We start from the raw sequence: 14,648 nt of genomic DNA, 5'->3' as shown, positions 1-14,648 counted from the left end.
CCGCACGCATCATCACCGCACACACGCAGGCACTACCTCGCACGCATCATCACCGCACATGCCGGCACTACCCAGCACGCATCATCACCACACACCCCTGCACTACCACACGCATCATCACCGCACACCCCTGCACTACCGCACGCATCATCACCGCACACCCCTGCACTACCCAGCACGCATCATCACCACACACCCCTGCACTACCCAGCACGCATCATCACCGCACACCCCTGCACTACCGCACGCATCATTACCGCACACACTAGCACTACCCAGCACGCATCATCACCGCACACGCAGGCACTACCCTGCGCGCATCATCACCGCACATGCAGGCACTACCCAGCACGCATCATCACCGCACACCCCTGCACTGCCGCACGCATCATCACCGCACACCCCTGCACTACCGCACGCATCATCACTGCACACCCCTGCACTACCCAGCACGCATCATCACAGCACACGCCAGCACTACCCAGCACGCATGATCACCGCACACGCCGGCACTACCCAGCACGCATCATCACCGCACACCCCTGTACTACCGCATGCATCATCACCGCACACGCAGGCACTACCCAGCACACGTCAGTACCGCACACGCAGGCACTACCCAGCATGCATCATCACCGCACATGCAGGCACTACCCAGAATGCATCATCACCGCACACGCAGGCAGTACCCAGCACGCTTCATCACCGCACACCCCTGCACTACCGCACGCATCATCACCGCACACACAGGCACTATCCAGCACGCATCATCACCGCACATGCAGGCACTACCCAGCACGCATCCTCACCGCACACACCTGCACTACCGCATGCATCATCACCGCACACGCAGGCACTACCCAGCACGCATCATCACCGCACACACCTGCACTACCGCATGCATCATCACCGCACACGCAGGCACTACCCTGCACGCATCTTCACCACACACAACCCGGCATTACCTCAGTGACATTACCGCTGACAGCGCGACTCCCTTCAGTTGCTGCGTGGAGCTGATAGAGAGAGGCGGTGTTCTACTGCCGTTCCTGTCAGCTTCATGTAGTAAAACTGAGAGCGTCGCGGGACCTCTGTGGATTACGTCGGACCTGGAGGGGTATTTGGGGATTTTAATAAAATGGCGAAAGAGGGTGTTTTTTTTGTCTTTTATTCCAAATAAAGGGTGTATGTGTTTACTTTCACTTACAGGTTAATCATTGGGGGTGTCTCATAGACGCCTGCCATGATTAACCCCTTATTACCCCGATTGCCACCGCACCAGGGCAATTCAGGAAGAGCCGGGTAGAGTCCTGGGACTGTCACATCTAATGGATGCGGCAATTCCGGGCAGCTGCTGGCTGATATTTTTAGGCTGGGGGGGCTCCCCATAACGTAGAGCTCCCCATCCTGAGAATACCAGCCTTCAGACATGTGGCTTTATCTTGGCTGGTATCAAAATTGGGGGGGGGGAATCGCACGCCGTTTTTCTTTAGTTATTTATTTATTTCACTGCACAATATAGACACGCCCACCGGCGGCTGTGATTGGTTGCATTGAGACAGCTGTCACTCAGTCTCGGGGTGTGTCTGACTGCAACTAATCATAGGCGCCGGTGTGAATACGAGATTGAATAATGGGCGGCCGGCATTTTCAAATCAGGAGAAGCCGCCGGAGCAGTGTGACAGCCGTGTAGCCCCGTGCCGGTGATTGGTGAGTGGGTGAGAGCGAGTGAATGAGTCAGTGAGTCAGTCAGTGAGTGAGAGAGTTTGAGAGAGAGAGTGAGTGATTGATTGATTTTCTGACAAGCAATGAATCTATATCACTTCTGGGCATGCTCAGAAGTAAAAATCGGATACGGTACATGCTTCCGGCATTTGAAGCATGACACCGTATCCGGCTCGCATAGACTTTCATGATGTGATGCGTTTTTCCCGCAAAGCGCCGGATTGTGCCGCACAGCAAAAACCTGATGTGTGAACATACCCTTAGCTACACACCATGTTCAGCTCTCCTCCTAGGTCCTAGCTGCCTGCACACCCCGTTCATCCCTCCTCCTGGGTCCTAGCTGCCTGCACACCCTGTTTAGCTCTCCTCCTGGGTCCTAGCTGCCTGCACACCCTGTTCAGCTCTCCTCCAGGGTCCTAGCTGCCTGCACACCCTGTTCAGCTCTCCTCCTGGGTCCTAGCTGCCTGCACACCCTGTTCAGCCCTCCTCCTGGGTCCTAGCTGCCTGCACACCCAGTTCAGCTCTCCTCCTGGGTCCTAGCTGCCTGCACACCCTGTTCAGCTCTCCTCCTGGGTCCTAGCCACCTGCACACCCTGTTCAGCTCTCCTTCTGGGTCCTAGCCGCCTTCACACCCTGTTCAGCTCTCCTCCTGGGTCCTAGCCGGCTGCACACCCTGTTCAGCTCTCCTCCTGGGTCCTAGCCGCCTGCACACCCTGTTCAGCTCTCCCCCTGGGTCCTAGCTGCCTGCACATGCTGTTCAGCTCTCCTCCTGGGTCCTAGCTGCCTGCACACCCTGTTTAGCTCTCCTCCTGGGTCCTAGCCACCTGCACACCCTGTTCAGCTCTCCTCCTGGGTTCTAGCCGCCTGCACACCCTGTTCAGCTCTCCTCCTGGGTCCTAGCTGCCTGCACACCCTGTTCAGCTCTCCCCCTGGGTCCTAGCCGCCTGCACACCCTGTTCAGCTCTCCTTCTGGGTCCTAGCCGCCTGCACACCCTGTTCAGCTCTCCTCCTGGGTCCTAGCCGGCTGCACACCCTGTTCAGGTCTCCTCCTGGGTCCTAGCCACCTGAACACCCTGTTCAGCTCTCCTCCTGGGTCCTAGCTGCCTGCACATGCTGTTCAGCTCTCCTCCTGGGTCCTAGCTGCCTGCACACCCTGTTCAGCTCTCCTCCTGGGTCCTAGCTGCCTGCACACCCTGTTTAGCTCTCCTCCTGGGTCCTAGCCACCTGCACACCCTGTTCAGCTCTCCTCCTGGGTTCTAGCCGCCTGCACACCCTGTTCAGCTCTCCTCCTGGGTCCTAGCTGCCTGCACACCCTGTTCAGCTCTCCCCCCAGGTCCTAGCCGCCTGCACACCCTGTTTAGCTCTACTCCTGGGTCCTAGCCACCTGCACACCCTGTTCAGCTCTCCTCCTGGGTTCTAGCCACCTGCACACCCTGTTCAGCTCTCCTCCTGGGTTCTAGCCGCCTGCACACCCTGTTCAGCTCTCTTCCTGGGTCCTAGCTGCCTGCACACGCTGTTCAGCTCTCCTCCTGGGTCCTAGCTGCCTGCACACCCTGTTTAGCTCTCCTCCTGGGTCCTAGCTGCCTGCACACCCTGTTCAGCTCTCCTCCTGAGTCCTAGCTGCCTGCACACCCTGTTCAGCTCTCCTCCTGGGTCCTAGCTGCCTGCACACCCTGTTTAGCTCTCCTCCTGGGTCCTAGCTGCCTGCACACCCTGTTTAGCTCTCCTCCTGGGTCCTAGCTGCCTGCACACCCTGTTCAGCTCTCCTCCTGGGTCCTAGCTGCCTGCACACCCTGTTCAGCTCTCCTCCTGGGTCCTAGCTGTCTGCACACCCTGTTCAGCTCTCCTCCTGGGTCCTAGCCGCCTGCACACGCTGTTCAGCTCTCCTCCTGGGTCCTAGCTGCCTGCACACCCTGTTCAGCTCTCCTCCTGGGTCCTAGCTGCCTGCACACCCTGTTCAGCTCTCCTCCTGGGTCCTAGCTGCCTGCACACCCTGTTCAGCTCTCCTCCTGGGTCCTAGCTGCCTGCACACCCTGTTCAGCTCTCCTCCTGGGTCCTAGCTGCCTGCACACCCTGTTCAGCTCTCCTCCTGGGTCCTAGCTGCCTGCACACCCTGTTCAGCTCTTCTCCTGGGTCCTAGCTGCCTGCACACCCTGTTCAGCTCTCCTCCTGGGTCCTAGCCGCCTGCACACCCTGTAGTTAACTCCTTTCCTGTTCTGCACATTGCTTTTATGTGGCGGCTCAGAGCGATCACGGACAGCTTCTGCAGTTTCAGTTTGCTGGATGGGTGTAGATGGGGAGTGGATATGGGTGTGGCCATTTGTAAAATGGGTGTGGTTAGGGGGCGTGGCCTAAAAATGCCACTTTGTCCCTCTTTCCCTTCTTTAAAAGTTGGGAGGTATGGTTAATCAATGAGACTGTGTCCTCTTGCTAAATGTTTTACGGCACATTTCGCGCTCTCGGTGAAATCACAGCATGCTGCGATTTCACCGAGTCTCAGCTCTTGCACCCCCATGCAATCCTATGGGAGCGAGAAAAAAAAATCAGAATCCGGGTGGCATGCGCATGTCATACAGATGGCATACGCATGTCACACGGATCCTTGACACTTGCATACCGCGTCAGAATGGCTACCGGAGGAATCTCCAGTAATACCAGTCCTGGCCGCGGTTACATGTACTGAACTCCCGAGCTGTAACCTGAGCTCCAGAGTGCAGGCTGAACAGCGAGCGCCGAGTGATTGATTCCCCGATGATTGATGTTCAGTTCAGCACAGCTGCAGACAGACTGGGCTGATTTCTGGAGCTGAGGTGACAGATCCGGGGTTCAGTGCAGGTAACTGCGGCCAGGCCTGGTATTACTGGAGATTCCTCCGGTAGCCAGTCTGACGCGGTATGCATAAGCACTCACATAGCACTCGCATGACACTCGCATGTCATACGGATGCTATGTGAGGAAAAAAACACTGTACGCAGACCACACACAGATCATACACAGGACACTCGACTCACATTTGTAGCCGAGTGTCGCTGTGAATTTGTATACGCAAGTGGAGAAGAGCCCTAAAGCGCAGGGTTAAATTTTCCCGCCCAAACATAGTCTATGATGTTCCCTGAGACACATGGGGTGTCTGTGCAAAATTGTGTGATTGTAAATACGACAGTGCGGATTCCTTTAGCAAACACACACACACACACACACACACACACTCAGCTTTATATATTAGATTTAAAAACTTAATGTTTATCCAGCAAAATTATACTTTTTAATGGCCAGTAAAGCAAGGAGTTGTGGGAGAAAAGAATAGCAATGTCTTGACGCCATTCTTCTACTTATAAGTATGCATTTATGTTTTCTTCTAAGTCATAGAGGACATTCACTATATTGTATACCCTTCTAATTTTCATAATTATATCTTCCCTCACAGAGGACATTTATTACATTATATACACTTCTTATTTTCAGAATTGTATCTTTGCTCACAGAAGACATTATATTGTATACGCTAATTTTCACGACTGTATCTTCCCTATTGCATACCCTTCTTATTTTCACAATTGTATCTTCGCTTATAGAAGACATATTGTATACACTTATTGTCACGAATGTATCTTCGCTTCCAGAAGACATTTATTATATTGTAAAAAAAATTGTTTAAAAGAACTGAAGTCCTCAGTGGTTGATACCTTTTAATGGCTAACTGAATAGTCAATTAGCCATTAAAAGGTATCAACCACTGAGGACTTCAGTTCTTTTAAACAATTTTTTTTATCTCTACTGGCTAACACGGTACAAAGATATATTTTACTTATTATATTGTATACACTTCTTATTTTCACGAATGTATCTTCCCTCACAGAGGACAATTTATTACATTCTCTCATTTTTATGTTCAGTCACAGAGGTCACAAACATGGTAATAGGATTTACACATTGTTCCTATGAAAACACTCTTCCTTTCTGAGCCTAGTGCAGATTCCCGCCCTCCGGAACAGTCAGCTGGTCGGTGCAGCCTGTGGGAAGATCATGTGTCACTATTGATTGACAGCTCTGGGCTTCCAAGAGAACAAATCAGAGCAATGGGCAGGAGCAAGGGAGAAGTGGGAAGAAGTTTTCACTGCCGCAGTTATCAGATTGTATATCAGATCACATCTGGTGTAGGTAAGTAGGGCATGCAGACCGATCTGTATGGGACAGTGTGCTGCATGCCTCCGATGATCTGCTCATTAATGCCTGCAATTACCTGCTTCATTTCTGTATTCTCCATTCACATTGCAAGCTTTGATTCTTTGTTACCCACCTAGAAGCATGGTCCTCTATATGCGTGTGATTGCCTGTTTGTGTGTTTCTTCAGACTATTTACTGAGCAGTAATTTGATTGTGAGCTGTTTTGCATGTGTGTTTATATGTCATGTGCTGCCAGTACCACGATTAAAGGGGATCTGTCACCCCCAAAACTCAAATTAAAGCATTTTAACAGTCATTTAGAGGAGATTGGGCTGACCGCTAACATGCTACTCAATGTAGTATCAGGAGTGTTGATGCATGTACCTGTGATGGCTATTCTGAATGCCCGGTAGTCTCTGGACCCTGGGCTTTACTCCTATCTAGGTAAATACTTTTATCTATTATTATTATTATCATTATTATTATTTATTATTATAGCGCCATTTATTCCATGGCGCTTTACAAGTGAGAGAGGGTATACGTACAACAATCATTAACAGTACAAGACAGACTGGTATAGGAGGAGAGAGGACCCTTCCCGCGAGGGATCACAGTCTACAGGGAATGGGTGATGGTACAATAGGTGAGGACAGAGCTGGTTGCACAGTGGTCTACTGGACTGAGGGCTATTGTAGGTTGTAGGCTTGTTGGAAGAGGTGGGTCTTGAGGTTCCTCTTGAAGCTTTCCACGGTAGTGGAGAGTCTGATGTGCTGAGGTAGAGCGTTCCAGAGTATGGGGGATGCATCTATTGCTATTTTGCAACTTTTGTTTTTCTGGGCTGCATGCAGTAATCACTTGTTTACATGTAACCTGTATACACCTCTTCCTGCATGCAGCTCAGCTTGACCGATTGTGCTTTGCCCAGAGTTCCTTTGTGTAGTGTTTCTCATTGTCCTGCATACACAATTATTCCACTCTCCATTTGTACTTATGCAATTGTATATGTGTGGCGCCCCTGAGGCTTCAGTCGCCACAGAGGTACTGCACCTCAGCCAGAGGTGTGGTATTCCATCTTGGGTAAGGAGGGGGTCATCACCGGTTCACACAAAAGCACAACACCCAGACTCAGAAACACATCATCAGACATGGCAAAGAGCGGGATTATTCCCGAAGCCAGGTTGAGGGGGTGGAGTCGTAGGAGTGGGAACACAGAGTACAAAGTGGGAACACAGTATGAAGTGTGGAGTTAGTCAGTGCAGTCTGAGGAGGAGTGGAGGAGCGAAGACCCGTGGCCTTGAGTAGGTACCGCTTTTACCAGGCAAAGACAGAAGGGGTCCTAGAGACCATGGGAGATAACCCTTCCGTGGCCTTCTTCCACACATAATCTATAGGTGGAAGGACTAGGTCGAATCACGGGAATTGGTCCCTAGGCTAGAGGAGTATAACCTGTGGGCTCCGCTTGCAAAACCAATGGCTGAGGTGTCTGAATGCACCGAAGCTACCACCGCCACAAATTCACTGGAAGAAGACCCTCAAGGACCAAGGGAATAGAGCTTCACACTACCCCACAGGGTTCACGGGCACTGATACAGGGTTCAGTGAGCAAGGGCGCTAGGCAGGAGAGCAAAGTAAGTGTAGAGATGACCAGGCAAGAGACACTTAAGAAAGGTGCACTGGACTTGACCTCTGAACTACCCGGGATCAGCTGGAGCCCATCATGGTGAATCCCGGCACTCCAAGATGATCACTGGCATATTGTGTTATCTGGAAACCTGCTATAGTGAGTAAAAACCTTGAGACTGCATCCCTGTGTCGCTCAGTTATTCACCTGCGCCCGCCAACATACACTACTACTACTACTACTACCACCCCCATCCACCCTGGGGCCTAGGTCTACCTGTGGGGAGCTGCACCATCCAAGCTGCATCATCATTTGCCCTGGGGAGCCAAATCTCGCAGCAGCAGCACCTAATGCTGCATACCACAGGTGACGTCACTAATAAACTGTGATCATCCCCTTCCTTTATATTAAACGACACCATCGGGTCACAGAGCCAGGCCATGCCACCACGGGGCCCCAGAGCCAGGATTGCCGCCCGGTAACAAGTCACCCCAGGCCCCGGTGGATGATTTGGGGCCTTTTCTTTTAAAGCCATATCCCTCCTCTTGTTCTTACTTTATGCATGATTGCATTTTACGTTTTTCAATTAATACTTGATTCAGCATTAACTCTTTGTCCTCTGGTTTGTATGCTGAGTTGTATATGAGAGAAATCACAGCAGCTAGTTTCCTCCCACCAGCTCAGAGTGAACTGTAAATTAAGAAATGGAGTATGAAGAGAGGAAAACTGGTTAAAATAAGCAAGATACAAGAAGAGATGAGCAGATCCAAACAGTAAAGTTTGGCGTTTGTACCGAATGCGGACTTTACAAAAAAAGTGTTAAAGTTTGGAGTTTAGGTTCTTTTACGTATATAAACCACTTGAGTGAGCATCACTATGCTTGGATATGCTCGGTGCTCCACTCAGTGCAAGCCACTTTCTGTGTTTGAATGGCTAGCACTGGGGTAGCAGCGTTATCGGATATAATTTGCACAAAAAAACAACCCTCCCTTCCCTGGAAGTGCTCTTTTTATGGCTGACTGTATGTGCTGGAGAGCTGAACTGATCAGTGACTTCCAATGAGGTCCAGGTCAAGTCCGGGTCCCAAACTGAACTTTCCTGCCGAACCTACCAAACCAAACTTCAACGGGTCCGCTCATCTCTAGACACAAGTCATGTAATGGCCAGAAATAGTGTTATTCTTCATGTACAGTACATACACATTGCAGCTTACTATGAAATGTTACTGTCACAGATGACCAGGGGAACACAGGGAAGCTTGTACTGGTCCTAAGGCTGAGGCCTCTGCGCTCACCCTAACACCCGTAGCTACCCATAAAGGTAGGGAGATCCAGGCCTTCAACCTAGGCCCTATCTCCTGCCCTTCTTCCTGATAAGACCCTCCTCCACAACCCACCATAGGGGGGGCAAGAACAGAAGTAAACAACCCCACCGACAAATAAAGACAAAACAGGGCTAACAACGACTACAACTCCTATACGCAGAAACCACACACAAGGGAGCCACTAAAAGTGCACAAGGGGAAACATAGAAGGGGGAAAGAAAACAGACTACTGGATAACATTCATACTGTCGCGGGCGGAGGAGGGGACGCTGTGCTCACCCACTGCTCGGGTCCGGCTGCTGCTCGGTGGTGGCTCGAGCGGTGGGCCGGATCCTGGGGTCTCGAGCGGCGTTCCTCGCCCATGAGTGAAAGGGGGAATTGGTGTGTGGTTTGGGGGATATTGTCCGTGACACCACCCACGGTTGTGGTGAGGTTGTGACACCACCGCTGCTCTGGACGGGGATCCCGGGAGCGATGACAGGGAGCAGCTTGGATGTTGATTTCTCCCCTCCGTAGGTAGGGGGGTTGGTTGTCCCGGGGCCCGGTGAGGGTTTTAGGGATGGCAGGCAGGTTACGGGGCCTGGTGAGGTGCAGGGTCGCGGGGGCAGAGCTGTGCCGCACGGCATGGTGGTACTCACTCAGCCAGTAATTCACACAGAGTCTCTGGTCAAACAAACGGCTGGATGGACGGGTCCCACAGGCGGCTGCGGTTGTTCTCCCGGTAGGTTGATGGTGATTGCCCTTCCCTGCACCTGTGTTGTGTTTACGGTTCCAATGGCTTCCCAACGGTAACCCGCTCCCCAGCTTGGATGGATGCCGAGGAAGCCCCTTTTGCCCGCAGCCTCTGGCCTTGGGAACTGTAGCCTTGGCGGTGACTGTGTTTCCCTCTACGGTGTGAGCTGTTGCCTTCAATCGGGTCTTGGCTGCTGGGAAACCCTGGAGGTTCCCTTCGCTAACGGATTTGACCGGTTTTACGGCGACTCCTAGCCTGGTCGGGGTCCGTAGGCCCTGCCGGATGGTGCTGGCTTCTCTTCACTCCCCGATCCGGTACCTCCGTACGGTTCACTTCAATCAGCCTCTCCTGCAGACGGTCACCACCGTCTGCCAACCTTGCTGAGTGCCCGGGCCACACACCCGGACACGGTCAGTCTCCTCCACTGCTACTTTCCTCTCCAAAACTGATCTCACTCCTTTTCCCGCCTCCAGGACTGTGAACTCCTCGGTGGGCGGGACCAACCGCCTGGCCCACCCCCTGGTGTGAACATCAGCCCCTAGAGGAAGGCAACAAGGATTTGTGTTTGGCTTAGGTGTGCCTATTCGGGGTGTGGGGTGTGTTGGTGTAGTACCTGTGACGACCTGGCTTGTCCAGGGCGCCACATTCCCCCTTAGTAAAATGCAGACCGTCCACGGGCTGCCCGTCCATCACCGGTTTTATTTTCACAACTGAAAAAGATAGAAAATGGTAAAATCACATAAAAACATCATCAACATTTTTAACGGTACGGCTTCTGCTCTTCTCCCACCCAAACAACCTGGCCCTGATGCTGCCCCTAAGAAGTGGGCAGCACCCCTTGACCCTAGTCCAGCACCAAGTTGCCCGAGCCTGTTCTGTCTCTTTCAGGGGACCCGCGTCCAAGGGGACCCCTGAACCCCTGGAGGATTGCCACCGGTTACGGTAGTGGCAGGCCTGGGCCATCCTTTTCCTCCAGGCCCATCCTCCCAAATCAGCCTCTCCGGAGGTGGTAACGGTGTCAAGCCAAAAACATATTTTTATTTACATGCCACTGAGTTTGTGGTTGCCCTGCAAGTTCTCGGGCTTGTCCGTAAGTAGTCCCTTACGCAACTGTTGCAGACAGTCCCTACGGGGACAACAGTTGCCGGCAATGGCCGGTTCAATCACGGTACAATCAGGTGAACTTCTTCGGTTGATTTCTTTACTTATCAGTCAAAACTTTCAAACTGTTACAGATGGTCCCAACGGGGGCAACTTCTAACAACGGTGGACCGCTGACTTACTCCAGATCCACGGTGTCGGCCAGGGGAGGGGGCTGGGTGGATACTCAGGCCACTTGACTGCCCCTCAGCTTTGCATCCAGCGCAAACCAACCCCTCTCCCCACAGTGCCTGGTGTATTGGACCAAGTCCCCCGGCATCAGGATGTGGCCTGGATGGTCCTCGGGTAGATGGGTATTGACGTCCCGTCGGGCCACAAAGATTTCGGCCTCCAGGCCCGGTTCGTATATGAACCCGTACCCCCGACGGATGTCAAACCTCCTCACTTGTCCTTCATAGAATGGGCCCCGTACCCGGAAGGTGGCCTGACGGAGGCTTTCCTTTTCTTTTATCGTACAGGCTACCAGCTCCGCCTTCCTTCGCTCCCTCTACGCAATCTCCTGGCCCAGCAGGGTCTGTCCTCTGTCCCAGTAAGGGGCTACTGCGGGCCCCAGCGCACGGGTCGGGCCCCGCGAGACCACCTTCACGCTGCCCAGGACTGGCATTCTGGGGGGAAGGTCTCACGGTGTCATGGCCTGGGGTGCTGCCCTGCAGCGGCAACCCGGCGCGGCCTCAGCCGAGGCGTGGGGGATGGGCACAGGGGTCGTCTCCCGCTGGACCTCCTGCACAGAGCGATCGATCGGCACCAGTTTGGGGGAAGTCTCCACAGGTGCCTCCGGTATCTCTCTTCCGACGGCCTCGGACTTCGGCACCTTCCACGGGAGCGGTTCCGGGCCATAACGGGCCCCGGCTGCAGGTCGGTCCGCCTGGGCGGATTGGCGGGGTACTGCTACCGGTGGTGGTGGTAGCGGGCCTAGTGGCGGGGCAGCAGCAGCCAACACAGGTGGCGGGGGATGTAGCAGGGCGAGCGGGTGTAGACCGGGCCCCTCGGTCACGATGACCGACCCACTAGGGGTACAGGGGCGTGGGTCACTTACCCTCTCTTCCAAGACTCCCTCCACCTCGCGTCTCCGTATGGCCGCCACCACCTCTGCCATGTCGGCCTCCCACTCCTCCAAGAGGAGTTGCACTCTGATCTGTAGCCGTTGTTGCAGCTGAGTGGTCCGGACCTCCACCCACGCCGCGGTTCCAGGTGCGGGGGGCTACGGTGCTGTGGGACGGCTGATACATTGCTGCGGCAGCCTCTTCCAGGAACAAAAAGATGGCTGCAGGGTCCTGGCGTCCCTGCTTTTATAGCCGTGGGCTACATGCGGCCAGACGCCATCCGTTCCCCTTAGTCTTTTTCCGGCTCCTCCTTTACAGGGGCGGGGTTTCGGTTTTCGCGCCTCCACTGCTCGAGGAAACGCTCGAGCGGGGATTTTTCGCGTCCAAAATGGAGGCTTCCCAAAATTTTCGGACGGACACCTCCGGCGGTCACAAGGCGCACCTCTACCAGACCGCAGAGCGGTAAGATCCTGTTCGTGACGCCAAGTTGTCGCGGGCGGAGGAGGGGACGCTGCGCTCACCCACTGCTCGGGTCCGGCTGCTGCTGCTGCTGCTCGGTGGTGGCTCAAGCGGTGGCCCGGATCCCGGGGTCTCGAGCGGCGTTCCTCGCCCGTGAGTGAAAGGGGGAATTGGTGTGTGGTTTGGGGGATATTGTCCGTGACGCCACCCACGGTTGTGGTGAGGTTGTGACACCACCGCTGCTCTGGACGGGGATCCCGGGAGTGATGACAGGGAGCAGCTTGGATGTTGTTTTCTCCCCTCCGTGGGTAGGGGGGTTGGTTGTCCCGGGGCCCGGTGAGGGTTTTAGGGATGGCAGGCGGGTTACGGGGCCTGTTGAGGTGCAGGGTTGTGGGGGCAGCGCTGTGCCGCACGGCACGGTGGTACTCACTCAGCCAGTAATTCACACAGAGTCTCTGGTCAAACAAACGGCTGGATGGACGGGTCCCACAGGCGACTGCGGTTGTTCTCCTCCCGGTAGGTTGATGGTGATTGCCTTTCCCTGCACCTGTGTTGTGTTTACGGTTCCAATGGCTTCCCAACGGTAACCCGCTCCCCAGCTTGGATGGATGCTGAGGGAGCCCCTTTTGCCCGCAGGCTCTGGCCCTGGGAACTGTAGCCTTGGCGGTGACTGTGTTTCCCTCTACGGTGTGAGCTGTTGCCTTCAATCGGGTCTTGGCTGCTGGGAAACCCCGGAGGTTCCCTTCGCTAACGGATTTGACCGGTTTTACGGCGACTCCTAGCCTGGTTGGGGTCTGTAGGCCCTGCCGGATGGTGCTGGCTTCTCTTCACTCCCCGATCCGGTACCGGCGGGCCACCGCCCGTCCCCGGTCCATACGATTCACTTCAATCAGCCTCTCCTGCAGATGGTCACCACCGTCTGCCAACCTTGCTGAGTGCCCGGGCCACACACCCGGACACGGTCAGTCTCCTCCACTGCTACTTTCCTCTCCAAAATTGATCTCACTCCTTTTCCCGCCTCCAGGACTGTGAACTCCTCGGTGGGCGGGACCAACCCCTGGTGTGAACATCAGCCCCTGAAGGAAGGCAACAAGGATTTGTGTTTGGCTTAGGTGTGCCTATTCGGGGTATAGGGTGTGTTGGTGTAGTACCTGTGACGACCTGGCTTGTCCAGGGCGCCACAATACCATACAACCAGCACACCAAGAATTGCTCCAGCAAGCACCAATGCTGCAGCCCACAAAGAAAGCCTCAGAGAGAGGGATTCACCAGCTCCTTTCTACTCCTGGCCAAGCTACCAAATGACACCACCCTCTGATGAAAGTTGAGGGTATTTATAGGACCTGGGCGTGGTCCCAACCGGAAACACCTGAGCAGGAGTCAGGAGCTGCTGGAAGGTAAACTGACATTAACCCTCTCCTACCCAAAGGAAAGGGAATCTATTTAATCAGCAGAGTCTCACAAGATAAAGTGAGACTCTGACCCAGAACCTGTCACAAAACTCTGCAACATATAGAAGACCATGACAGATACTTCAAAATACAGTTACTGCGCATAAAGAAATCTTTATAGTGTATTACAGTGTTTTATAATTCTGAGCTTGTTCAGAGTTTTGATAGTATACTTGTGTGCATGAGGCCTTACAGTCGTGGCAACTATTAGTGGCATCTTTTTTTCTCTTTACAGATATCACAATATGGCCAAGAAATTACTACTAGTAGATGTGGACTGTGGTGTAGATGATGCTCAAGCACTGATGTTGGCACTGGCTGCTCCACATGTTGAAATCCTGGGAATCACATGCTGCCATGGAAATACTATGTTAGAAAACGTTTGTCGGAACGTTTTACGTGTCTTAAGAACCTGCAATAAACTCCAGGTGACTTGCCGTTCTCTGCTCTGAGGTTAATTTACAAACTGGGACTAGAAATTGAATTTTTATTAAAGGGGTTGGCTAAGAATTAAATATTGACTACCATTCTTTAGGATTTCTCATAAATATCAGATCATTAGGGTCCAACTCCACTGATCACCAATTTGGAAGTCCTGTGGGCCTTAATTAGGTCCTGCTCCCACTGAAGTAAATGGTAACTGAACTTCAGTACCAAACTCATCAGTGTGGCCCATTCAGGTGTCAGTGTGTTTCACGTGCAATAAATTGGTACCGGTGTCATGAATGTTGGATCAGGGTTTGGTCTGTGTATCCTTTGTTTTTCATTGGTGTTTTTAAAGTATGAATAAATAAATGACAAATCTTCTCCTATGCCATCCATCTACTGTACATGTTTTTCATAAACCCATAGACTTGTATTGGTACTTTTCATGTCAGAGGAAAAATGGACATATCGCCATGAGTTTTGCTGAGACACAAGATCCATTATAAATCACTAACATGTGAACAGCCCCATAGACTAT

At 53.0% G+C, this 14,648-nt stretch overlaps 1 protein-coding gene across 1 annotated transcript in view; it reads left to right on the top strand.

Moving 5' to 3' along the window:
- Positions 1-5,785: 5,785 nt before the first annotated feature.
- Positions 5,786-14,648, top strand: part of LOC142291833 (inosine-uridine preferring nucleoside hydrolase-like) — a 40,681-nt gene continuing 31,818 nt past the window's right edge. The window contains exons 1-2 of the mRNA XM_075336679.1: positions 5,786-5,886; positions 13,920-14,112. Coding sequence (XP_075192794.1) covers positions 13,930-14,112 — 183 coding nt within the window. The 5' untranslated portion in view covers positions 5,786-5,886; positions 13,920-13,929. The remainder of the gene's footprint in view (positions 5,887-13,919; positions 14,113-14,648) is intronic.

The sequence above is a fragment of the Anomaloglossus baeobatrachus genome, chromosome 2, assembly GCF_048569485.1.
Source record: "Anomaloglossus baeobatrachus isolate aAnoBae1 chromosome 2, aAnoBae1.hap1, whole genome shotgun sequence".
In the NCBI taxonomy this organism is placed as follows: Eukaryota; Metazoa; Chordata; class Amphibia; order Anura; family Aromobatidae; genus Anomaloglossus; species Anomaloglossus baeobatrachus.
The sequence above is the reverse complement of the archived record's forward strand: the minus strand, read 5'-3'. Positions and strand labels throughout refer to the sequence as shown.